The sequence below is a fragment of the Ambystoma mexicanum genome, chromosome 6q (genome assembly GCF_040938575.1).
Source record: "Ambystoma mexicanum isolate Mex_15411 chromosome 6q, UKY_AmexF1_1, whole genome shotgun sequence".
NCBI lineage: Eukaryota > Metazoa > Chordata > Amphibia > Caudata > Ambystomatidae > Ambystoma > Ambystoma mexicanum.
Genome location: NC_090937.1, coordinates 966,143,006 through 966,170,960, shown reverse-complemented (window position 1 = coordinate 966,170,960; position 27,955 = coordinate 966,143,006). Strand labels below are relative to the sequence as shown.

General features: G+C 43.8%; 1 protein-coding gene across 16 annotated transcripts in view; it reads right to left on the bottom strand.

Annotated features, from left to right (window-relative positions):
* Positions 1–27,955, bottom strand: part of TENM3 (teneurin transmembrane protein 3) — a 1,347,981-nt gene that overhangs the window by 77,889 nt on the left and 1,242,137 nt on the right. For all 16 annotated transcript variants that reach the window (XM_069631455.1, XM_069631458.1, XM_069631457.1 and 13 more), the window contains 2 exons: positions 12,372–12,639; positions 5,751–5,894 (listed from right to left, as the gene is read on the bottom strand). In XM_069631455.1, the coding sequence (XP_069487556.1) occupies positions 5,751–5,894; positions 12,372–12,639 (412 nt within the window). The remainder of the gene's footprint in view (positions 1–5,750; positions 5,895–12,371; positions 12,640–27,955) is intronic.

Here is a 27,955-nt window from a genome sequence, read left to right as displayed (position 1 = left end):
CCTCCAGGGACATGCTCCTCTCTTCTTGTGTGACATGAGGGCTCTGAAATAGGTACACAATGCCACAGTCCTGTTCGTAAGAGGAAGGCCACATTCAGGACCATCACCAAAGCAGTGAGTGCCTGCACTTATGCCCAGGCTTATTTACAGTATATCCTACTTATAGGTTTACAGTACCCTACATTGTGTCTACAATTAACTGAAAAGAAGTAGGTTGGGGACTATATGGTCTTGCTATTGTGTCACCATAAACTACCCTCCTATCCATTCCTAGTTAAGTATGGGTCCTATTTTTCCAAGTGTCAGGAGCATGCTAATATGGCCAGTGCCTCCCAGAATAAATTGGACAAGTGGTAGACACAGCAGGGTTTTGAGAAACACTCATGTAGTTCCAGCAAATACCCCCATAGCTTAGGGAAAGACTCTGCAACAAAGGCACACAAATAAAAACAGCTAAATTAGAACTTTCAACTCCAATCATTCGATCAAAATATCCATGTTTTGCCTTTCCTATCCATTTTCCAGTGATTTTTCATCAGATACGTAACCTCTGAAAAGTTGCATTCTCAACCATACTGGCCTGGCCTCCTTGACAAACGGAATGCACCATGCCACTCCAGGTGTAGGCCCACTCCAGGAGTTGCCACAATATGTCCATCGCATACAACTGGATGCTCCACATGGATTTACCATTTGGTTATATTGCTGTACCGGCAAACTACGAGTTCTGCTCGTGGGTGCCTTTTTGCCTGCCAGGTCTGACCTAGCGGCCGAACCGGTATCCGCGAGCAGACCATGCGGAATGCACTGGCACCGTTCTGAATGGTGCCGGTGCATCCGGCCTCCCCATTCCCAGTTTTACCTGCACGACTACCGTCAAAGTCGTAATGCGACCCAGTGACTTATTAAGTGACCTTAGCTCACCCAGATTCATTCCCTTCAAACATTAACTGGCAATCAAACCTCCACACTTCAAGGGCACACGTGATCACATCTCGATCCATCACATAAATATGTTACTAGTATCACCTTCCAAGTAGTCAAAACTGTCATCCCTGGAAAATGCTTGCTACCACAAGATATTTGAAGTTCTCTCTTTCCAGTCAGCATTCCAGCTGATCAAGTGTCGATGTTCACCCTTACTACAGTCACATTACCGTTTCCTCAACTCCTTTGTTAAGACGGCCTAGGAAAGTCCCAAATTACCCAGAGGACTTGGGGTCAATCCATACCAGACTTGAACGCGAAGTAGACAAAGTGCAACGCAAAATCCAGCTTTATCATCATCCAAATAAAGCAGGACAACATTACATTGTGTTTCTTTTGGCACGTCCATTACAAACAATGATTTAAGTGGTCCAACTTCATCATAAATGACATCATTACATGTTATCAGTTTACAGAAACCTATGGGGAATGGGCCTTGGTTAGTGGGGGTGGCTACATTTACACTCTATATGGTTGAAACATTTAACCAGCTTATACTTGTATAATGGCTCCTCCTGAGACCTCCCCTATATTGATAAAGGTTAAACTATGTCATCTCTACAACAGGTAATTGGTTGGCACATAACCTGATGGGTGGCATAACAAAGAGGGTTTTGAAAGGTTGGCTCCTTGCTAACCATCCTTGGACAATTGGCAGGTCGTCAAGACATGAACCAGACAAGGGGTAGGGGTGAGATGCCCATGGACTGTTCATTGTTCATTAAAGAAGTTACCATCCCTCATTCCTTGGCCATGAGACCAGGCAATCTCTATTTATTTGACCTTGTCTGGCGCCTCATGTCTGTGCATACGTGTAGGGAGTACGGCAAGTGTCCTATCTTTTTGTTTCTAATGACTAGGCAGTGTTCTTCAATTATGGGTCACATGTAATGGGACCGTGTATGAAATGGAATTATGTCCTATTTATTTGGATTTCAGCTACTACTTATGCGTGTTCTGTTTTTTCTGTTGCCCCCGGGTACACTTGAGTTATTGTTCATGGACTCTTTTGGCTTGCAAAGGCTGGTTGTGCTCTTATATATTACTCTGGGAGTATCCGGGTGACGTCTTGGGAATTACTATCTTGTGCCTTCTTTCTTCTGCTCTGATCCTCCCTTATTTTTTTTGCATAACCTTGGCACTAGTTGGCATCACATGTCTGAGCTCTACAAGAATATGCATTTTTGTAAATTCAGCATTTTGAGTAATCTCGAAATCTTGAGGCCTTTCATTTTAATTAAAAGCATGCTGTAGCTTCTATTTTAAAGAAAATGGCTGACCAATTACACTCTTGTTACTATGTTAGTAAACTATATTTGCATATTGTTTATGTTGCTTTCACCTTATACATTAGGCATGTTAGTATTCTTCACGTCTTGTGGATGCTAGGTTAATATTCTTAATGTATAAATGCATGTTTTACCAGTGTATATGTTCTTCATGTTGAGTGCACATCTGCTCCGTGTGTAATGCATGTGCTTTTTACTGTTACAACAGTAGTTTGACTGCTTTTGCCATCTTCAGCCTAAATCATCTCTATGTTCTGCTGTATCTGCCTGGGATAAGGGTGGTATGGGCGGTGGGAGGGGCAGGAGCTACAGATGATGTACTAATTTGCCTCCTAACACCTTTGCATCTTTCCAGTTGTTAGTCTATCTGTTTTGCTACCCTCTCACTCAGCTCTTCCCTTTCTCCACCGTCCATTTTTCAGCCACGTCCTGGCATCATAAGACACCACTGCGGTAATGATGGGCACACCATAGAAACTTCATGACGTGACAAAATTGTGGTTCTAGGCTTCATACAGTTTAACCTTTGAGAAGAAGTAGGACAAATAGACACAAAGCCAATTTGAAAGATAGCCACAATTGCTGGCTCATCAATTCGGTAATTAATAACCTGTATAGGTAACAAAAGGTGTTCTTGCCAAGCAAAAAACTGCCCTACTTTAGATGTAATACATTTGGAGTAAATGAAAAAAATGTTTTACCAGGTGGTCATGTACAGGGTTGCTTGGATCAGTCAAAATTATGGTTAAAGTGGTGGTACCCACCATTTTTACCAATCCGTGGGATATTCTATAACTGGTTAGACAGCATTTGGCTTATTAGATGGCTTAGTAGATGTACTTCACTCGTCCTCCTGACAAATCCACCTACATTACCAGTGGCACCATTACCAGGAATAAAATGTAAATGCTTACCACAACTGGTCATTTTTTTAATGACATTTCGCATGTGGTACCCTAGGTATATCTGTTGTATGTCTGTTGCAATCCCTCCAGTAGTTTAAAATGCCTATAGGAGATTGGAACCTGTGCCGTCATCTGGATCAGATGAGTTACTATTTTGAGCTGTTATAGTGCCACTGTGATACTGCAATGGACCAACACCTCTGATTACCCATACTTCTGCAGGATTGGCAATAGCATGGTTGAACCTCAAAACCCAGGCAAACGCGTTGTACAAACTGTCTTTTATCATTCAAATAAATTGGGTAGAGTTTTTAGCAAATTAACTGCAAAGAATTCATTTTTGTGCAATATCTTATTCAAGTAGTGTTTCAATTATGGCAGCAATTATTCAGTTGATGCATATTAGATTGTGTCAACAATTTATCCAATATACTCATCAATAGGAATACAGAGGGCAATATCCAACATGTGTACGCTCACACCAGAAAAAATACAACCCACTAGGGAAAAAGGCCCAGCATACCTCGTGCAGGGCGAAAAAGATGTATTCTCATAAAAAACAAGAGCGCGATAGCAAAGAACTCTGCTGCCACATAGTGCTCTGACAAAATCAGCATGAGCAATAGTTTTCCGAAGGTAAAAAGCGTCACAACTGACATGTATCGCATAGGTAACAAAGCCACGTGGCTGGTTGGTGTGGCACTATACATAGGGGGATTGCGCCATATGGGATTCTAGGCCGTTGGCCCCAGCATCGTCTGCTGATCTTCTTCCACATGGGATTCTTCTTCATATGTCATAAAGTGTTAAGCTCCTAATTGCCAATTACTAAAGCAATTCAGTACGTCTCACATCTGTGGCCTAATGTGCACCTGGTACTGCAGACACGGGTGTAGAGGCTACTTTCGAGGTCACAATAACTCTGAACCTCTGCTGGATCTCAGACGCGTCAGTGCCGTTCGAGTTCTTCCCAACCCAAGTTTAAATGTGTTACTTTTCCTCCCTGGCACCTCACAACACAAATCACAGGGACCTCAGGTGGGGTGAACTCTTTCTGCTGTAAGCCTTGTGATGGATTATCACACTAACAGTTTTATGGTCGGTGATCTGTGGTTGACCGGTACATTGGAATGCTGGGCTCTTGGGACGGGGGCATCTAGGCTCTATAACTTAGGGTTTGAACTGGTGAAGGTCAGAGGCTCGTGCTTACTTTCCGATGCGATAACTTTTGACAGGGAGCTCTCGCCCCCCCCCCCTGGCTCCCCTCCCTCCCGTGGCCTTTCAGGGTGCATTCCTTCTGGGATACGAGTGCTAATAATATGAGACAATGAGAGGTTTATGAATCTCTGCGCGTTTGGTCTTTCTCACTGCTGCCTAAGATACATCCTGACCCTGCATGCACACACTTATCTCAATGTTCAGGGCCCGGGACTACTGCCCTGGCTGCAGCGCAGTGCTAGGCCTCAATTTCAGAATGGCATTTCACTCCCAGCACAATCTATACCCCAACGTATACTGACCTGCTTATAAAGCAGCTTCTATCAACACCCGCCTGCCCCCTATAACCTCCCCAAGCACCTACGACACACTCTTCTGACTCTGCCTCATCCAGTACCTTTTGGAGGCCTGGGACGATCGTCCTCGCTCTCCAACACATGTGTGACCTGTCTCCCCCACACCCCTGCCAAACTGAAATCAGTTAATTCATGTTTTAGTGAAAGGCATCTTCATTTCTGACACCATTAAAGGGATACAAATTGCTGATGCTCAAACACAGCACAGCCTTTCAAGATGGACAGAATTCACCCCTTTAAGAAGACGTTTAGTATTTGAGATAATTTTGCACAAAATGCCACTCCATACGGGGTGCTTGTGGTGCAACAGAGACTCACCAATCGGACTAAATGGGTTCAGAGTTTCCAGATGGGAAGCTTGCCTCATTGGAGTGTAAAAACTGCATGATATTCTCTAGCAATAGCTTGGGCATGTTAGGCCAAGGTGGAATTTAGATATAAACTCATCTTAACACTGCAAACAAACAAATGCACGCAAATACACAAAATAGTTATCAAATTACTCAGAATGTGGATATTACTTATGTTGAGAGGATTGGGCACTTTCTAGAACCCCAGGAGTTAAACGATTTGGTTTGCTGAACTGTATAGTTAGGAGGCAACAATACATTTAAAAAACGTGCGCAAATGTATCCCGTGAAACATGGCTGTTCCCACAAATCCACTAAACCCTGCTTTAGAGCAAAGGCATCCTATCAGAAGACTTAAAAGGCAATTTTTGAGCTAGTGGACTTTGGTAGATTATGGGAAACGGGAACCGGTTTTGGAGCCAACAGGAAAGGAGTTTCAGTCATTACAAAAACAAGTGATTCGACCATAGGTGAGATAGAAAGTATTAAAGAGCAAAATAAAAATGATGCACATACCAAAATGTAATGCAGACAGTGGAAAATTACAATCTATCATTGATAGAATTCAATATATTAACAACATTGTTTACATCTGATATTACCATTACTCTGAAGACCAGCTCATGTTTAATCCACATTACCTACCATTCTGGACATCCAGTACATGATGTTTATCCAACGTCCAACCACCCATGTTGGAGGCATCTAGCTCGTAGCCTTGCAAAATGGCGGTCCTTTTCTCCCAGAGGGTCAAATCTAGGCAGGACTCATATTCATAGCCAACAGACACTAGAATACAAAAGGTGATAAAACCAAAAGTGCATGAATAGTAGCTGGTCTTGCAGTGCAGCCAATCCGCTTGCTTGGATTAAGGGCTTTATATTAAAGAACAAGATGGCATTCAGAGCAGCAGATTGTCTTCTCCATGTCTCCACCAAACCCTCTTCCTCCCACCTCTTGCCACATTCAATTTACCACCTTCCCTGAGGCAGTAAACTTTATCGCCTGTAACAGAGCAGCATGGGAGAGATTATTGCCTGTTAGGTAAGAATTAGTGCAGTCCAACTGGCGTGGGACTACACAAAACCTATCTCCTTGGTATTAGACCTGTCTTTTAATATAGGCCTGTACTACATAAGTTGGTAGTGTGACTGAGCAGCCAGGCTTATTTTAAGAGGGGTAACATGAGCTGTAGAGCTGTGCAATGAAACCAGTAAATACAGATATCCAAGTAAACACTTACACACTTAAGTTATAATAAAATAATTATTTATTTATAGACAAAGATATTTAAAGCGTTCTTTAAAAGCCAGTAATTGTAACATTTATTCGAAGTAGGGTTCAACTCAAAAAGTGAACAGATCAGGTGGGTAATTCAGTCATATGTTACACATGTTCCAGCACCTAGAGGTGATCATTCCTAGAGGATATCATTTGAGGTCAGCATAAAATGAATATATTATCATCTTTGCAATATTGAGGTTTTCAAGAAGGGTGGGTTAGGATTAGATCAGAACAGACTGATATGTTATAAGAACAGCTAGATTATCCCAAAGGGATGCAGACAGTCAGTTATCCCAGCATTAAAGTGTTCAACATTTAAGACCGGTAAGGGAACAAGCACTGCCAAAGCTAATAGGTTGAGAAGGAGGCCTTTAGAGAGCCAGGACAGCCAAAGTAAATGGACAAAGTTAAGGTCTAATGTTCTTCTTCCTAGAAAGATGTTCTTAGATATGCAGTGTTTCAAAAGAGAACTCACAGTAAGTCAGGAGGAGTCACCTTTAGAAAGCCCAAGCTGTAAGGCCAATACAGGTAAGTTGAGGTCAACTTGGTGTTGGGTTAAAAAGTACTCGCAAAGGTAGGAAGCATCCCAAGCCCGACAGTACCTTGAAAATGAATAACGTGTTGCAGCTGGTTGCCTTCATGATGCAATGCAGCAGACCCTTGTTCCAGTTCCTTATTTGTGGTGACCAAAGGGAGGACGTCTGGTGGGCTCCTGTGGCAGCACTCGAGAGAGGGACTACGCAGCAATGGATTTCCATCGATTCAGTGGCTCTTTGTGGTTTTGGCTCTTTTTTCTCAGCACAAATAAAGAACGAAAGGCCCTGGCTAGGATTTCCTTGATCCCTCGGTGAGGGGACTCTGGACACAGTTTTTTTTTACTTCTGTAGGGTCCTCTGGATGTCTACAAAGATCTGGACGGATTCGGACTTCAGAAGACACTCTCACAAGTGGTCGAGATACCCCGGGTATTGGGCTTCTGCAGCCTTGGAAAGTCGCAGCACGTCGGGGGTTGCACCAAAATAGTTCGTCTCGAGGCTAGTTGGTCCCATCAGCCTAAGGAAGGAAGTCATCCTTTGCGGGTTCTTCCCTGTCGATTCGACAACGGGTCAACACAGCTGCAGGACTTCACTGGGCACTTTGCGGTCCAGCGGGTGCTGCTGGCGTCTTCTCTCATCCTCTGATTTGGATTCTGTCCAGTGGTCGACTCTTAGTCCGAAAAACCTCACTTTTTTGCAAGTTCCCATTCACACACAGCCCTAGGCTATCAATCACACAGCAGGGTGGCTATCCTTTTAGGACAGCCAGCGGGCCAATTACAACTGGTTTCACTCAGGCACACCTAGAGACAAAGGAAAGGGATGTTTCGGGACACTCCCCCATTTCCTGCCTTTCCAGACACACTGGAGCCTGGGCGGGCTTCAGGGCTGTAGCCTGCCAAGGGCAAACTACACAAAGGGCTAAAACCTGATGCAAACAACAGAGTAAAAGCCTAGAAAAATGAACTAACAAGAAATGGCGAGCAAAGAAGAAAGGGCCTATTTTGAGAAAATTGTCACCCTTGTGTGCAGCACTGCAACTGAGGTATCAGCCTGCAGATACATATCACCAGCTAGTAAAAAAAGAAATCACTGCCACTAGCCATTCAAGTGAGTTAGTGTAACAATGTTCCATGAGGAATGGGTTAAAGGAATGACTATGTAACCCCCCCCCTCCACCCAGAACTACACATAGGATGGTGTGATACTGGACCCATAAGGTAAAGATAAGTAAGACAGGGGTCATCTTACTATTCTTGGGAACAGTAGTTAACCCAAGAAAATGTAGTTAAACATTAAGAGAAGTGCAAGGGACTTCTCAGTGGCAGTGCAAAAAAGGTGCTGTGTCACAATACAAAAACAGATGCCTCCGGAGTTTACCAGATGCCATAAAACAGTAAGGAACATAGAAAATCATAGTCAGAAAAACACATGACTGAGTGAGAAAAAGGCCACACACACTCAGGAATAACAGAGAGGAGTCCAGCAAAAGAGCTGGGGGTCGTTAAGGTTGAAGGGAATTGGCACAGAAATGAAATTTCACCCAAACATTGCCCAATTCTACAATTTACTAAGCCTGTTCTGCTGTTGAGATACAATGTCTGGCAATTTGTGCTAAGGGACATGCTAACTAGATGAGCTTAGGGCCTTTAACGGGTAGCGGGTAACATCGTAGATGGGATGCACAGTAACTCTTTATACCAAATTATCAAACTAACACAGGAAGATAGCAAAGTTTGTTTACTGTTTTAGTATGTATTCTCTAAATCAGGGACTTACAACGGACATCGCACAGCATTCTTACAACGAATTTAATTAAAAACAACACTTTTATAGTAAAAACTCATCATACTACATGGCAATTAAGAAACACCTACGGGGGTTGTGGTTGGCTCAAGGGGAACATCTAAGCAAACTTTCTATAAGGGGTCGGGTTGTGATTGGGTCTGTACTGTCAGGTGGACAACTCATGCTCACCCCTAGTGCAAGTCATCTTCACCAGTTATTAGAAACACGGTACACTATTGGCTCTCAAACTATAAGGTCCTTTGTTATATGGCCCTCTACAATTGGTTGGCATGCTCATCCCCTTCTGGAACATTCATCTCACTAGCAGAACGTAAACTCATACCCCAGGTTCCAGGAGGTGTAGTTGAGTGTCCCTCCTCACCCCAATTAGCCCAACATCTCTCATCATCCATGTCTTCTGTCATGAACATTGTCTTTGAACTTGGCCTTGCAATGTATTCTAGTCTCTGGGAATATAAGGGAGTGTGAGCACACGCTTATCATAGTTCTGGACTGCGTGCCCAACTCTATTTCCATCCTTGGCTCATGTGACAGGAGACCGCAATATTTTACAGCATTTAATTGTCTTGAATTAATAAACTTGCCACTCATGGTGTTCTGTCTTTGCACCTTACCAAGGAATGATTCAGCTTCTCATGTTCTCTGCCTTCAAGAATAGATAACCAGTTCTTGGCTGCCTTCAGTCTTGAGGCCAGGCCAGACAGCCCTTCTCGATTCTTCCATGCTCCCGGCTAATTCTCTGCTGCAACACAACCTTCAGCCCGTCTCTTCATGAGTTTGAGCTTATTAAACTTGCGACACCGATGTCCAGCTTCTATATAATGGCGGCTTCGCCTGCAGTCTATTCACTACCTATAGCCAGCTTCTATGATCACTTAATCTACTTGTGTTGCTGGATCTGTACAGTTATTGAACGGCTTGCATTTTCTGCAGTGCTCTTCACACATGCATTTCGCACATGAAAGTTTAGTCGATTCTTTACTTCGTCATCAGTTTCTATACGGTCCATACATTCTCTTCTTCAGCCAGTCGTCTCAGCGTGCCACGTGCATTTCTTGTGACGTCACCAACTTCTCTTTCTCTCATTTTCATATTCCTTCAGGGATCTCCTCCAAGAGACTCATCTTTTCGGTCATACAAATTGTTAGGATTTTCTTAGTTGATACCCTTTCTTGAAGACCCGACGCGGAATATTCACAACTGCTGGTGTCAAGCATGGCACTATTTCAGGCTTCCAGCATGTAGATGGGATGGGGCGGCAGTTGGCTGCTCCTCTACATGGAAGTGCCTGGTTCAGTCACCAAAGAATCCCTCTTTCAGGTAGTCCCAATTTCTGTGTAATGTAATGTAGCCTTTAAGTGTATTTAAAGTCCCCATGAAGGAAGAAGCAAGTACAAAACAAGAATGAAAGCTCCTACCCTGTGGGCATCAGAGAGGTGACAGGCAGGCATATTCAGTATATACTGTGATCAATCTATTTCAGTCGGGATCTGGTCCTATGGCTAACCAGGCTTCATAAAACAAAGCACTCTACATGCACTTTGGATCTCATCCGCTTGTGTGGGATCTCTTAAATGTCAAACAGGTAAATAGTGCCACTTTCTGCAGATGTTTTGCACATAGAAACAGAGATCGCCACCTTTAACTAGGCAGTTCCAATCCAGCCCACGTAATTAGTAAATCGAATGTCTAGTGGGTATTTGGTGGCATTTCAAAAAGAAGGTCATGTTTTCAGTCTGGTGCCCAGCACAGAAATCCCTGATGCACTGATAGCCTGGCCATTGAATGACAATGAAAGGCAAGCCTTCTTCCAAACCTTTAAGGGTGGCCCCTCCAGCACACAAGCTCATGCCGAGGAACCTGAAATAGCAGCAAAGGCAGTGTGCCCATGTTGTCCAAGGTAAGATGAACACAAGTGTTCTTCAAATTCCACTGCTGCTACCATGGAACCTTTCACAAGAATACAATTCAACGTCAAATGTATTCATACAAATACAAATAATTAAAAGAAAGATGTGTATCTAGCTGATCAAGTCTAGATACAAACACACATTCAAGCATGGCTGTGCATGTTGTGGATGTATTTGAGTGAACAAAGATCTATACAATGTGACACAGATGGCCAATTGGTATTTGATTTGTTTTCCTACGGGCGGTGAAACATGGTGCACTGTGAACAGTGTATGCTTCACAGGTGGGATTGAGAGAAGGTCTTCAGTGCAGGAGTATCCTTGATGGTAACAGATCCGTCGTCTCAGTGAAGGGACTCAGCCTAGCTCTCAATTGAAAAGGGAGTCAGAACCTGAGCAGAATGCCAGGCGGGCGGAGTGAACAGTGATGGACCACATGAATGGAAGCAACCCGAGCCCTACATAAGCCTTAGTCGGCTAAAGCTGAAGTCCAATGCATGCCGCCATCATCAAAGGCAATGGCTAGTTGGGTCTCCAAGTGGCTGCTGAAAACATTGTTCTTTAAGGATTCAATGACCAAATGCTTGAGGCGTTCTAAAAAGCCACTTTATCTGAATAACCGTTAGTCAATACCACCATATATGTAGCAGAGATCATCTAAACCTGGGCTTCGCTACCTTCGGTTCTCCAGATGTTTTGGACTGTAGTTTTCATTAGCCCTAGCTAGCTTAGTCAATGGCGACAGATCATGGGAGTCTTAGTCCAAAACATCTGGAGAGATGCAGGTTGCAGACCACTGATCTAGCCATCCCTTGTAGTTTGATAGGGCAATATAATCCCTCGAGTACCTCTGGGGTTTCATTAGTCACAAACTGAACTGGAGGAATTTAAACGTATAAGAATTGCAACCAAATATCCTGCAGCTGAAAAACATGTTCACGTAACATGTGACCAATGTTTGTGTCCATTACCACAAGGGGCAGTATTCCTATTGATTTAAAAGAAGCACCTTCCAAAAATAAAGATTGCTGTTAGTGCATCTGGCAGCCTAGTCTCAAATGGAGAGATGAACTAGAACACAGAAGGGCTCTCCTCCATTCGTTAGTGCATCTGGCAGCCTAGTCTCAGATGGAGAGATGAACTAGAACACAGAAGGGCTCTCCTTCATTCGACATTTGTGAAAGAAAAACTGAAAGATAGTGCGGAAAAGGCATTGCCTCTAATACGGATTACCTTACTTGAAAAGCAAGTCACTATCTTTCCTGTTGGGCTCAGTACTTTTGTTTGTTTGACTTTGTTAATAATTATGCACGAAGCAGCATTGTTTTTCCACTGTTGATAACTACTACAGGTATGTATGTAAAGATTGTGCATGCCAATTTAACAGGAAAACCTGCTTGCTGGCATAAGACTATTCAGGCATTTCTTCAACTGTTGCAAATTAAATTTTGCTTATTTTATAACTATGTTCCGAATGAACATATTATGCATGCTTTAATCCAGGCTGAACTGGCAGATTAATTAAAAGGTGAATCTCAGAAGAGATTATGTTACTTACAAAACCCACAAGTGTTGTAAGAAACTATTACGGTGTCAGCTTAACTTGAGACCTAGGTAATATATTCATAAAAAACAAAACGTGAAACGGAATTTCTCCAACACAATGTACATTTTCTGGCTGTGTTGCTTTGCTGTCCTGCATTCTGTAATTCAGATAGTTAACCTACCGACAGCTTCGGATAAACCATAGACCTTCTGGTTATAGGCGTCGGTCTTGTCCCATATGAAGGTGTAGGACAAGCTGGGTGATGCAGGAAACCATTTTTGGAAGAGTCTCCCGACTACTGCGACCATGAGGTGAACCTTCATGAGGTTGAATGGGATGATGGAGTGAGTCATGGTGATCTTAAGCACAGACTTGTATCCTGCTGCCCTGGAGCTCAGGTAGGACAGTTTCATGTCAGTTCCTGGGATGGTCGTCTCTTCATGAAGAACCTAAAAGCAAAGCAGCGATCACATGTTATTATGGCACTTTACATGAAAATAAAATTATATACATATATGTATATATATACACATATATAAAAATAAAAATGCATTATAAATGTTTTCACTTGCATTACAATACTTATTTTTGCTCCGAAAATGTGTAGGCATCAAAATGTCCTCTCACTTATCATGCATACTGCCACACAAGGTCCAGGGGTGGGTATTACATTATCACTGTAAACAGGATTGAGATCAAAACGTTTCTAAGCCAAGGGGCATAGGCAAAGTGGCAGTGTCCTATAAATCCGCACCTTTATGAAAAATAGCTGTAACTGCCCCTTCTTGCGCTATTCCACCCCTGCAAACCACCCCTCCTAAACACAGTGCCCAGCTGGCAACAGACTTGGCAAGTGCTGGGTGCTCCTGACGCCTCGCTGTAGAAATAGCTGTTAAGAAGAGGTTACTAGGACAATGGCAATCAAAGATGGAGACAGTGGTTTTGGGGGTGGGGTTTCACTCACTGGGGAATGGGGCACAGGGCTTGCGCAGAGGTATAGCCTGAAGAGAAAGACCCTTTCTGGATTCCCAGGTGTAGCAGCTGAGTGAGACAGGTGGGCTTTCGGTAGCGTTTTGGCACGAGCAGGACCTGAGCTTGTGGGTTTACAAGGTAAAGACAGCGCACGAATAGCGATTGCTGAGAAGGCAGGTTACTAGGTTGAAGGAAAGGAGAGTTGATCTAGTCATCGGAGGAGACATTCTATTGGCCCAACTGCAAGAGGATGGCACCCGATGGACCTCTATAGAACATACTGTAGGACCCAATCAAAGAGCTGCTGGGGAACCACAAGGAAAGAGATCCATTGTTCTCAAACTGAAGAATATCAGACCAGGCACCAGTGAGGCCACAGTGAACAGGACCAGAAATGGGGATGCAACAGCTCAGACACCAACACTGACAAGAGGGTTCAGCCTCTCGAAGATACAACCATGTGGTGAGATCCAAGCATGGAAAGGTGAGCTCCATCGAGGACAGTCAAATCACAGCATTGCTTTAGGGAAACATTTGGAAGCAATTCCACCTGCATTTAGCACTAACATTCGTGGAGTTCTACTGCTGCCTTGGTTCACATTTCTGACACATGGCGCGATCAAAGCAGGAAGAGTTTTTGACATCCATCTAAACTCATGCACCCCACATAATGGGGATGCTTACTCAGCACGATATACATAATCTTGGGATTTTGTTGTATATGGTCCATATCATAGCAACAACCGAATTGCCATTCATCCCAGATGAGTACAACAGACCTACATGAAGCGCAAGCAGATCAACAGAAGGCAATGCTTGAATGATCTAACATTCCAGCAGGCGAAACCCATGGATCGAACAGGCACAGGGTTCAGAAGCAAAAGAGGTGGTATGGTGGCACGAGAGGAGAAGAGCCAGGCGAGTTGTCATGAGGCAAATTGTTGCATCGTCCAAAGTGTCACTCAATTATTCAGTGAATAGAAAGGACCTCTCCAGTGAGTATATATATAAGTGCCACTGAGGGACTAGTTGAAAGACTAAGCATGGAGAAATAGTCCACTATCTACAGGATAAGAGTAGCAATCTAGAACATTACTGCAGTCAGGCCAACATTAGGCTCAGAATACTTAAGTGAGTGTGCATATGATAATTTGTGCTTTACTTTTCAAAAGAGACCCTTCACATAAACAGATAGCGAAGGGAAGAATAATATAGTGACCAAAGTTAAACTAGAGACATTTTAGCTAAACCCCTGTATAACATTATCAAACAGCATAACAAGGGGGTGGCTGTCAATTTACTGGACAGCTCGGTACAGCCACTTCAGGGTTTCTCTTGGCTGGCATCTATGCCCTATCATCTGTATGATCAGCCAACGTAAGATGAAGCACAATTGGATCTTCTTAACTGGTCGGCAACTCCACCTTCATGATCAAGAAATTAAAAATTGCAATCGCTGAGAAGGGTCTGCAACTCTCATGGGGATGAGAAGAGACCTAGAGGAGCCCACAAGGATCAGGAAACGGTGAGGCCAGAGGATATATTGGACAGAGAGACTAGCAGAGGAACAAGTGCAAGCTTGCTCGAAGCATATTCTGCTGGGCTCTGGGAAACCAGGTCATCAAAATGTCTGCCACTGTTTGAATATTTGAACATTAAACTAATTTCTATATGGAATGAGAACCCTAAGGGTATTCTCACTCACCTTGGATCCTCTATGCAAGTGGCCAGGGAAAGGCCATCACTTTTGGATCCTGACCTGGGGTTGGACAAGTGAGGGAGGATCACCTGGGTGGAGGACCCTTGGCGATTGAGAGTAGGGTGCATTTAGGCGAGACATGGCATACCCCTCATCCTAATGTCAACCCACATAGCCCTCCCCTGACATTTAAGGGTTATTGTAGGTCAACTACCCTTCTTTCCTCTCCTGGGATACCCGACAGTACTGGGACGAATAAAAGACAGCTGAGAATAATGAACACCACATACTCTCACGAGTCTAGTACTGAGATGAGGAAGAAGCAACTGAGAAAAATGAACACCATTCACTCTCACCACTTAGGTACTAGGACAAAGAAGATTCCTGCAAGGTATGAAGGTCAGGCATGTACTCGAGTCAGGCAGAATTGAATAACAGAATACACCTGCAGCCTGTTGAAGAACCACAGGTGTATAAGAAGGCAAAGCCCGGAAGTGAGGAAAGTGGTGACCTTGGGCAGAGAACAATGTAAAGCCCCGGGAGTCTGGAGGCATACATGGTGGGACCCAAGGATGAGACGGGATGCTGGCCGACATCCCCAAACCAAGGGAAGCCTCCTTTGTGCAGAGGGAAGTCTCCTGTGTGAGGTGGGAGCAAAAGGAGCGACTGTCACGTCAAGTCTCACCTTGCAGAGGTATTAAGGCTGACTCAGCCAGGCAAGCTCCTGTCCCCACACGAGCAGGGCTTGCGGAATCCGAAGCAGCAGTCGGAGGGAAGGAAGAAGGCAGCAAGGACTGCCAGAGGAAGACGCCTGCAGCCGATGAGTGCTGGGGAGGTTACCCAGAGACCGGGGCGCTCCGGGCGGGCTGCGAGAGTAATCAACAGCGCTGAGGGAATAAATGCTTCAATCACAGATGGAACTATGAAGCTATATGAATGAATGAAAGGCAAAGGGTGCTTGAAACAGCAAAACTGCTAATATTGAATAACAAACTGAATGAAATCAGCAAACATACTAATATTGAATAACGAATTGAATGAAAGCAGCAAATCTGCTAATGTTGAATAATGAACTGAATGCAAATAACAAACTTGCTAATGTTGAATCATATGCTGAAAGAAAATAGGAATCTAAATCAAATTAAGGACTCTGTGTTGAAGTCAAGTTTAGTAAACTGTTTGTTTTTGGAGCTGCATTGGAGAAACGGCTTGTTTGTTGAATATTGAACTGCTCAAAGAGAACTCAAGACAGTAGATTCCTGGTTGCGTGCCCTGTAATGGGTGGATCGTGTGGTCCAACAACTGCGCCAAGACCAGAAAACCCTGGATTGGGTAGATTTGATCGAAAACATGTTACCTAATGGAGAATTGACCAAATCTATTTGACTGAAAATCGAAATGAACTTTAACTTTTTTATGTGGGCAGAGACCCCCCCCCCACATCCCCTCCTTACCCCTCCCTAACTTTTACACTTACCACACACCCCACCTATTATGCACTACACATATACTACATTACCTACCATTTTCGGTCAAATAAATTCCATAAATTCTCCTTAGGTAAAATTGCATTCGGTTACATCTACGGTATCAGAGAACCCCTATATGTTGACAAGGAAACCTACTATTGTGTCAAGAGGAAAACTATTATTGATGCATATAAAGCTTGAGGAAGGGCACCCGGAGCTGTGAAGAATTGTTGGAACTTAGCTTAAAGACAAAGCGCCAAGCTACTTGCTTTTGTGACAACTTTAATATTGATCTTGGGGGGAAAGGAACCCTGAGACTTAGTGCCAGCAAACTGTATTGAACTTGGGGAAGGGAATCTTGACATTTAAAAAGGAGTGGAACTATTTTGCCTAAAATTCAAGAGAAAGTAACTTGAACACTGTGGTGAACATATTGGTACTTGGGTAGGAGGAGCTGAAGAAGCAGCATGAGTTGGAAATAGCTCAGAACTTTACTTTTGGAACACTGTTTAATTTATGGTCGACATCCCTACACATGGTTTTGTTGGGAGGGCAAGCGTAGGTTTTGGACACAGACAGACTTTTAAATTGAACTTATTGACACAGACTATTGTTGGTTTCTTTAGGTAGGGAAATCCCACTTTAGCATAGGGCAAGTTAGGCCTTACACCATCCTGACATTTAAGTTGATAAAGATATTTTTGTTACATTTAATCTGTTTTCTGTATTTCCTTCAGTGATGCCAACCTCAAAATGGATACACTGCATTACATGTTATGCTTCAAAGTTTCACTGTTTTGGTCATGTATATATTCCAACTATTTGCATGGTCCTATAAACAAGAGGTGGGCAAATGCTCGTATATAGGTGTACCAGCTTTCTACTTTCTTTGGTGTAGGAAGCTGTTACATATTCACATAGAATTTGCAATGGGGCTTTTGGGTTTTGGTTGAGGCTAGCCATTGGGTTGTTTGTAGAGTTGTAGAGAGTGATAGGGTGTGCAGGGTGGAGGGAATTAGGGATCACAGGGACAGAAGAGTGTCCATCAGAGTTAAAGTCATGCCCTTCAGCTTGGTGGAACCTCATATGGCAATATTAGGGGAGGAAAAGGATATGGACAAGATTAGATTGGGATTATACATTTAGAGATTACCTGAAATGATTGGTGTTTGGCTATGGAACCCAGTCTGGCCCCCTAGCCTCTGGATGTTCATCGTCTTTATATTTTATCTAGTGAGCATGCACACCCCAGCCTTATGCGTAGTGCTGGGGAGATACACAGCATCGCCTTTCTCATATACCTGGTAACATGTATGCTACAAATACAAGCTGACTAGTGGCAGTGCAACTACTATGAGCCATTATTACACACAGTGTGTGAAATCAGCTACAGTAATGCACGGGGTGGGGGCACCATTCTGTTAGAATGGTGGGCTCATTTTTTTTTGCCATTTCTTCTTTGCTTGTTGTTTCTGCAGTCGTCTTTTGGCATTCTAGGTGGGTACAACCTTGGTTGAAGTTTTCTCTTAGCCAGGAATCCTTTATATTCCCAGTCGAGGCTCCAGAGTGTCTGAGAAGGCAGGAAGCAAGGGAGGAGTCCAGAACTCTGCAGCCCTTTGTCTTTTACCTTGCCCAAAAGGAACCAGTTCCCACTGGGCGGCTGGCTGTCCTGGTTGAACATCCAGATCGCCCCTGACTGTAAACTGCAGGGAGAGTTTGCAGAAGCTTTGCTCTAGTTCCTGATAAATACTCTGATCCTGGAAGCTGCTGACAGGTCGACCATTGGAGCTGAATCCGAAGAGAAAGATGAAGAAAAGACGTCTGTAGCAATTTCCAGCGACCTGAGAGCCTGCTGTGTAACTGGAGCCTGATGTAACCCTTCCTTCCAAGCGATTTGGGGGTCCCAAATGCGACGACTCCTACCCAGAGACTGGTGAGATCGACTAGTCTGGAGAAGACCTACAAAACGGGCCATCCTTTGATGTGCTGTGACCTTGCTGGACTGCAAAACACCAATACCCAAAGGTTTCTAAGCTCGGACCCGGGAATCGAACCTGTGGTGCTCCATGTCGTCTTGCTTTCAAGGCGAGCATGTTGCCACCGAGCTATCCTCACGAGATGATAAGGCTTCTGTCTTGAAATTATAGCAAGTGTTGAAAGTACTTACTTGTAAAGATGTTAGTGTGGTAACTGTATCTATGTATTAGAATATGTGCCTAAAAGTTAAAACTTATCTTTAACTTGCTTGTTGCTCATTTAGAATGTATCAATGTTATTTTAGTAGCTTTGAATTGTGTTTCTCTGTTCTAAAAAGTAATAGTTTTGGTACTGTTTTATTTTTCTTAACTGAATGAGTGTAAAAGCTTAGCAGTAGGGTTTACCTACCATGAATAACTGTTCTTCTTAAAGTGTACCATTGGGTATTGCTCTCCCTGATCCACTGCATACATATCTAAAACAGCCTTAGAGTTAATATGTGTCTTTGAGTTGCTTGTCGCCCCTCTTAAAAGTATAATAGGTTACTTACTGACCTTAAATAGCTGCTGCTCTTCTTAAACTGTAATATTGCTGGGTCAATTCAAATAAGTGCTCTTACTTGCCTTACTGAAGGCACTCTGTGTGTGTGGTTAGAAGTGTTTGTGGTATATTACTCACCTGTTGGGTTGTGCTTTCCCTGAACTGCTTCTGGGCACTACTAACATAGTTTCACCAAGTTTATACTTATCCTGTGATCCCTGTTGGGTTGTGCTTTCCCTGAACTGCTTCTCGGCACTACTAACATAGTTTCACCAAGTTTATACTTATCCTGGGATAGCTTAAGGCCTCTTGGTAGTATACCAGTTAAGTTATTCCCTCGGAACTGTGTTCTAAAAATTAACACTGGTGTGTAACTGTATACATTCTTGGTAGAAAAAAGTTATACATGTTGCAAGATAGACTTGTATCAGTGTTGGTCTACATATGTGTGTCTAAACTGAATAACACTGTATATTGGGACCAATTGGGCCTACTACCCTTGAATTACTAATTTAATCTAAAAAGTATAACTAACGGTGGTTTTACTCCCCAAGAATAGCTTAATGCCATTCTGGGTGTGCTATAGGTTTGACTCACCTTCACTGCTGATTGTAATCTAAATAAGGTATACCTCGGTTTGTATACCATAGGTATTGGTTTGGTTTTGATAATTGTGTTTATATGATAGGTTATAGTACTTACTTCCCCAAGATTTATCTTTTGGTCGTTGACAAGGTAGCTGTTGGAGTCGTCAACGGGATGATGGTCGTCGAAGAGGACTTGGGTCGTCCGTGGACAGTCGATGGGGGCTTCAATGAGGATGGCATAGAAGGAAGGGCTGTAGTCGTGGATGAGCATTGAGTCTCTGAAGAGTACTTAGATGACAAAGAGGCCAGCGAGCGAGATCGCAGTGCCGTACCAGTCAACGAGGTAACTGAAGGTGTAGATAAAGATGGCAACATCGTCGATGAAGGAGCAGCCCCAATGTGTGATCCATGCCCCTTTTTTGCCCTCTTCCCATGGGAAGATTCTTCGTGGGACCTTGCCCTCTCATGAGGGAATGCCCTCCAGGGGTCTGCTGTTCCTGGCAGAGGTGTAACTACGGGCAGAGGCTGAGTCAGAGGCTGCAGCACCATCATCCAGCCATGCCACTAATCTCTGGTGGTGATCCTTGCGAGTCTTGGAAAAAATGACTGGCAGATGGTACAGTTGTTCAAGTCATGGTCCAGGTACAGACAGTAGGTACATTCCTCATGAAGATCATCTGTGTACATGTTCTTAAGGTGACAAGTCGAGCAGGCCTTGAACAGGCTTTTCTCCCTCGTGTCTGTCATAATGTCCATGGACTCCTGAAGGCCTCAAACGGGACAGAAGAGGTACAGCGACCCTGAAAACGATGGAATGGCCCGAGGTTTACATCAGTCACGAGAAGCATCACAGCACCAAGCCAGGTGATATTATGGAAAAACTATTCAAAAATAGACAAAATCATTGAATATCCAAAGAGAGATTTCTTGAGGACTCCCAACACTTAACGTGCGGTACAAAATCTGAAGATGGCCTCTATGGGTGTAGCTAACGGGACCTGTCTAATTGGCTGTGGGCAGATTACCTAAAATGACTAATGGAGCACTAAAGTGACAAGCAGTTTAAAAATGTTAAGGCAAAGTGCTTTAATGTTACAGAGGATTCCCAGCCACACACACCACCTTTGTCCCCATTCCCACCACGATATCTTGCTTTCCCCTCTGTTCCTCCTGCTTCCAGCAAGGGCTGGGGTGGATCTAGCACATGTGCACCTGACAGCAGAACTGTGACACAGAGAGGGCAATGGGGCACAAACATGCTGATATTTATGAAGTAAACTTCATAAAGGCATTGAGCAATTTCTATCTCCCTGCTCCTATTAGACAATGATTCACAGCATGTGCTAAACGAATGTCAATATAACAGCATCATGGATAATTCTACGCTGTAATTTATCCTGCAATGGAGAGCGTCAGGCCTATTTCATGTCGAGTGTTAGCACTAACTCAGATGTACACTACTCTAGATAACTTCTTTTTGTAGTATTTTAAAAAAAACAGGGAACCGTTATTAATTCTAATAAGGCATTTCTGTTTTTTTAAAATTGTATCGAAGCTCTGTCTACTCCTCCACGCCAGGCCACACTTCTCCCATATTTAAAATCATCCCAACAAAGGGTCATCCCTTTGCCGGAAGCCCCTCAGAGGCTGCACACAGGTGGGCAGAATGTGCGCTCTGAGTGCAGCGGTCGCTTCCCTTCGCGGAAGGTCTCAGTCCTGTGGCATGCCGGGCCGCCTCGAATCGGGAGGCCATGCCTGAACTGTGGGTCGACTCTGTCGTCAGTGCTCGGCCGCCCTCATGCTTCCGGAGGGTCAGCAGCAATTGTTCTTTTCTGAAATGATTAGCGATATTCTCCGAGGAAAAACAACTCGCGGTAAGGATGTGACATACATTTTTAGATCTGAAATGCCTCTACGATTCTATTTCTTTCTGTGACGCTCCGGCGCTACTGACGCACTCCCGCTCAGTCTTACAGTCAGCCAAGTAGGTTAGCCAAAGGCGAGCCTAGATTAGTAAACAAAGGGCGGGTATAAAATGACTTCCCCCTCGAGAGGGGAAAGGCACAGTTCCGAGATTACCAGGTTCTGTAATTGATGCTTCACTTGGCGATTGGACGGGGAAGGGCTGCTCTAAAATGGATACGCTTAATCAACAAAAACAATCACCTGAATTTCACCTTCTGAGCTCAATTTCAGATTAGAATTTTGAATGACATGACGTAGACCTGTATCAAACCATAGTGTTACTAAGCACTTGGCTCTACTTGGTGCTGACCACCCGAAAGCAATTCCGAGACAAAATAATTGTAGCTATTCCTTCTGGTAGAAAATAGATTCCTTGCCTAGAACAGTGGTCTTTAAACTGTGGGCTGGGCCCCTGGGAGGGTTGGGGTGCGGGTGGGAAGGAAAATGGTATCCAGGGCGAGTCGGGGTTATATAGTGACTGATTTTAATAGAAAATATAAGCAGTTATAGCTTGGGGGCGGGGAAACAATATTTGTACTCGAAGGAGGGCTCAGTGTAAAAAAAAATCTATACCACTGGCCTAGACCAAGACAACAAGCAGAACTCTCTTGGGGTTCACCAGGAACAGAACACGGGCCTTTTCACTTGGGGTTACACAGAATATACCCAGGATAGCTCTAGCGCAGATCACCAGTGGATGTGAACAGCAGAACTATACTTTTACTGAGCTAGGCTGGAGCGCTGCAAGCACAGCTTGCTATAACCCAGAACCCACCACCCGGGAAGAGACGTAACAGATTCCCGCTCCCCCTCTGAAGACATCTCTGGCTCTGGAACATGTCATACATTTCTTCAATAAGGTGCATCCCCCATTTTAATAACAGATGTCGAACGGAGGAGCCTTCAGTGGTTACTTGCGCTTGAAAGGGTGAAGTGCTTCAACCGCTGTGTCATTAGTGACCAGTTTTTCTCTCTTTTTGTAGAAGCTTGGTTGATTCACAAGAATTGAAGAATGGCCCAAAACTTTAAACTGATTATACCTGGGCAACCGAAGCGCACCCGACTTTGCAGGTTTGAGACCTAACTGCTGCGCCCACACCATGTCTTGACCATAGACGCCAACACGGCACCATCATCTCCTGCTGCGGATCCGTGCAGTGACATGTCTCCGAGATGATCCAGAATGGTCCATTATTACAAACAATAATGAATGTGCTCAGGTACATCAAGTCCTGGATCCTAGAATAGATATATTTTCATTTAAAATGAACTTGGGAGGATATTTTCTAACTGAATATTAGTCAGACTCAAATCTTAAACTTGCTTAAAATGCTCTATGCAGGAGTGCCATCACACCCTGCTTTTTTAACAAGTGCACCAGACTTCACCTGTGACAGACTGAGTGGGCACCTGAATGAAGCGGGAGTGGGGGGTTTGCGCCATGCTCTTGCCTGGAGCTCCACTATTGGTTCATAAACTGCATTTAAAAGAATGAACCCTTGAACCACGAGTACATCGTAACAATCAGTGCCCACTGGATTACAAAATGTGACTTCATACATACCGATGTAATGCATGGACATGAAAGATCTGCATTACATAAGAACTGCCACAAAACAATGGGCCTCATTTCAAGATGGGTGGTGCAGCAAAATATGGCGCCCTACTAAAACTTTGGGGGTACGGGGTATGGTGGAGGAAATACCGCCAGCAAAAATCTGGTGGTATTTCCTCCACCTTACGACCCAAAATCGACCAATTCAGCTGTATTACCGCAGCAGAATCGCCACCGGCAGTAATACCGGCGAAATCCCCCATGTAGTCCTATGAACTCCAATTTATGGGGACTAACAACACCTACCAACACATGTAATCTGGCGGTAATAGTGCCAGACCAAGTGGAGGTAACGGAAATACAGTTTGGTGGTATCTCGGTGGCTTTACCACAGACATACCACCAAACTCGTAATGAGGCCCAGTATATGCTACCCCACACTGGGGCCTTTTCTCAATTCTTTGACCTTCAAGTGAGAAGATATTTACCTTGCATTGTGGTGGCAATTCCCTAAGAACATATACTTCTCACACAGAGACTTCCTCAGGTCAACGGATGCGACATTCACCCAGATACCATGGCTCCGGCCGGTGACCCAAAATAAAATCAGTCAAAGCCCACGCTGGACAAAGCATCTCCACCTTCGTGACTACATTTGGTAGCTTGCTTGCAATCAAGTGTTATGTGACAGGCGGTGGGCCTAAGCTAAGGACATAGCGACAAGCAGCCACAGTCTGCAGCCAACTTGGTAAGTAAATACCAACTGCATAAAAAGAAAACATATTAAAAAGTTGGTAATCCCCAGTCAGGAAAGGGTTTGGTGGTAATGCCTGCCTAGTCACTGGAAAAATTGCTGCCAGCCCCAGTATTGCTGGGACCTTGCCTACTTGCGTCTGCCTTATCTCAACATGAGGAAGCATCTGTCTTAGTCCTATCCTGCGGTAGCTGTCCACCTAACCATTTCTGGAAGCCACACAACTGCAGCCTGTGAGTCTCTGACAGCAAAGCCTACGAAGAATCCCGCTGTCTTCACCGATTCCCTGTTGTGTGATCTCATTAGTGTTGCAAATCAGGGTTCAGGGTCAAGATATCTTAAATACTTTTGCACACCCCTAACCCTTTGACTTGCATCGGACGTTAAAAGTAGCTGCCTTACCAAGCTTAAGGTGGTACAGCTTAGGTCAGGAGTCCTCTCTTTGGTCATCTAGGGTCTGGAACTGTTAGTACACCCCCTCAATAGCTGGAAGACTAAATGACATTGCTACAGAGACCTATGTGGTGGAACGCCATCAGCAAGTGCGTGAAAGCCTTAGCTTCTTGGATGTATTTTTCAAAATTGAAGTTTATTACACAGGTAATTCTGTTTTTGAAAGGCAGATTGTCTAATCATTTCCCCCCTTTTCATAACGCTCTATGCCAAAAGCATAGTGTACTCCTGTGCCTTGGCTCTGATGGTCTCCTGTCATCAAAAGCAACCACCCTGCAATGGCAACAGGGCAGGTTCAAAGGTCATGTGTGCATTCTTGACAACTGCTGGAACGCAAAGTTCCAACAGACAAGGGTGTTATTTAATCACCTGCACATCTGATTCAAAACATAATAATTGTGTACCCTTGCCAGCCTGATGGCATGCTACACTGTAACTTTAAGCCATGCCTGGTTGGATAGTATTGACTACTGAGGTCCAACAATTATACATCTACAACATTTGTATATCATTAGTGCCAGCTTGGTAAGCAGTGCTTCAGCCTGGACAGGGTTAATGTGCATTAGCTGTCTGGCATAGATGTTTTCAAAAAAAAAATGTGGGACCCTGGAAGAGAAAGATGCTTCTTTGATTCCCATGAGAAAGGAGGCACCTTCCTCCTAGGCCACATGAACCCTCCACAGGACATCCCCTGGGAAGCTGAGCTTAAAAGGCAGCGATGACATAGAGGCACTCTCACACCCGGGTGCCGATCCCCCCACATACTTCTGAAGTAGACACACATGGGAGAGTTGGAGTATCCAGAGGACAGCGTTAGGCCATGTGAGGGGTTTCACCTTCTTCAATTTCCCGGAATGGCTTGCTATACTTCCTCCCCGCCAGACTTCTTGCAGACAAAGCACTCTGGGTAAGATGTCAGAAGGCAAATGATACTTCTACAGCAGCCTGTATTGGACTGCTCCCAACAGGCTTGGTTTGGAGCAATCTGCTGTAGCACGTTGCATGTACAAGGGAAGGAACACCTTTTCTTATTTAATTCATCTTTGGACTCTCAGAAGAAGAAAGCTCTCCATTAGGAATCCAGTCTAATTCAAGGTCCTCCACCACAGAGGTGAAGACAGAGCTTTGTGGGGTGAAAGGGCAGCCCCAGAGTGACAGTGACAGAGAGGCCATTCTTGGCACCTAATGTGAAGGTGAAGCTGGCTAATGTGGAGTTCCATTGAAATATAAAAGCCAGTACAAAACTGTGATTTTCGACATAAGGCCTAGAGAAATAGAAAGAAATGGGCCTAGTCAACTTCACTAAAATGGCCAGGTGCGCAAGTGAAGAGGAATCTATCCGAGAGCCTGGAACTGGGTAAGTAACATGGGGACTACCGAGGCTGACTTTGTTTAAACTGGGAAAAGGCACCTTGACAGATGTAAAACTGAAGCAGTGCACGTGGAAAGAAATTATACATTTGAAACAATGTGTATTTGGAAGATAAAAAGGAGGAATGATGCCTGACATTTAAGAAATAAATTCAAGTGACCGATTGTGTTTATCAGGAATAAAGAGACTTAATTTATCAAATAAAATGACAGCCTGTAAAGAGAAAGGCCTATTTTGTAGAATTCTTTTATTTAGTATTTTTGTTTTTGTAGAAGTGAACACAGGTTTCCTATGTTAACTGCGGCCTATCTGTGTGCATAAGACTAATAATGAATCTACCTCTGTTCTAATATAGTAGAAAAGAAAGATTGTATTTTAAACCACATGCCCAGATATAATGCTAACATGTTACATGTAAGCACATCTTGTTGATTTAAAGCTGTATTTTCTGAAGTATGGATGCAGCTGGTGTTTTCCCCACTGAACTGAAAGTTATGTGACTTTGAAAATTTGAATTTAAGACCTTTGGCTGAGGACCTCCAGGAGAAGGAGGTCTGGTTTTCAATTATAAATACAAAGAATATACATAGAAGTAGATCAAAATTGTGGGATTTGTAAATATGATAGGTTATGATATGATAGGTTATTTATAACACGCTTAATACCCAGATGTTTCTAAGCGCGGGCCCGGGTATTGAACCTGTGTTGCTCCATGTCATCTGGCTTCCAAGGCAAGCATGTTGCCTCTGAGATATCCTCCTGAGATAACACAGCCAGCAGAAATTACCTGTAAGGTCAGGTCTTCCCATTAACTGTGCATTAGGGACCAACAGAAATGACCTATCAGGGCTAACTAAACCTCAGGAAATGGCTTCAGAGCTACTAATGGAGGATCAAACATTGTGCATGAAAAGGATAGCTGATAAGCAGATGTTCGTGTCAAGTCACAAGAACAGGCATTTATCTTAAAATCGGTGGGGGCTATGTGAAACTGAGGGACACATGGAATTCCTTGCCATTGATTAACATTGGGCCACCTTTTCTTTAATTAAAAGAGAATTGCATGTCCCAGCGAGCTTAACCCGTACTCAGATTAAAGGGGATAAAAAGTCAGTCGGGACCACATAAAAATAAATTTTGTGTGATGGATACTTGAGTTATGAGAAAAATTATGATTCTGGCCTTCTCATAATTCAGAGGGAATAGAAAGTTGTTGTGGTAGGTTATGGAAGTAAGTTTTGAATCAGGAAGGGGCAGATTTGTGACTATTTCGGCTCAGGAGCAAACTGCAAAAAACGGTAGCTCCGCCCAGGAAGGGCATGCCGAAATAACATTCGTATTTTCTGACTCGTCATAAAATATAGAACTCAAAAATATATATGTGCCTGCAGTTATCTGAAGAATTAGGGGAGCTGCCATGTTGTTAGATTTTCAGAACCCAAAAGTGTAAAACTACCTGTCATTATGAAATGATGTATTTTTTCCTCCTCCCTCAGCCTCCATCATTCACACCTGTAACTCCTTGTCCTATTAGCATGCAGTGGGCGTATTGGGGGGCGGGAGAGTGCTGGCCAATCCATAGCGTGGGAATTTTGATAATAGGAGTGTCATCAGCACTATATCTTGGCAAGTTCCAATCTAAGAGGGGACTGGAAAGAAAACCATGAGGGAGAGACCAGGAGAGCTGCCTAATCCATCAGGGTACACCTTGCCTGGGGAACAAAGCTAAACCAAGGCCTACATACGAGAGAGGCCAGTGGCTGGAGAGACCTGGCTGGTGGATAGAGGCTTGAGGTGTGAGCTGCCTGCCTGAAAGTGGGTCCTAGGGTCTGGCGGGCCTCCTGAGCTGAGAGCAGAGATCTACCATGTAAGTAGATGTATCCCAAAGCTATCAATTGTGTGGGGAGATACCTGCCTTACTACCTTTCCCTTAGTGGGTGAGGGGATGGGTAAATCTGGGCAGACCCTGTCCATATTGAACTAAAAAGTGAACTCAATGAATTCTCTATAGAAGAACAGTCTATCCAGTTACATTGACTCGTGTTGGAATCGGTCTGTTTAACCCTTACATTTGCATTGGTGGGTGCTCTCCATTGGTTGGGGTGGGGGGCGTGTATACTCTTAGCACAATTAACTAAAAATAGAAGTTAATGAATTCCCATAGCGTTATTTATCATGGGGTGATGTTTTTGTCAAAATTCAAATTTGACAAAGGATTATCCCAGTGCACTGCAAATTACTCTAGTCTGTAATGTAATTTGGTAACCCTGCTTTTCAATTGAATGTGCTAGTTTCCCCAAAATGAAAATCCCAACACATTGCATTCCCTTTGAAAACAAATTGTGCAAACGAATTTTCCCTTTCAGTCCAAACGAGAACTCCAAAGCATTGCATTTTCATTGTAGGAGTGGTGCAAAACGAA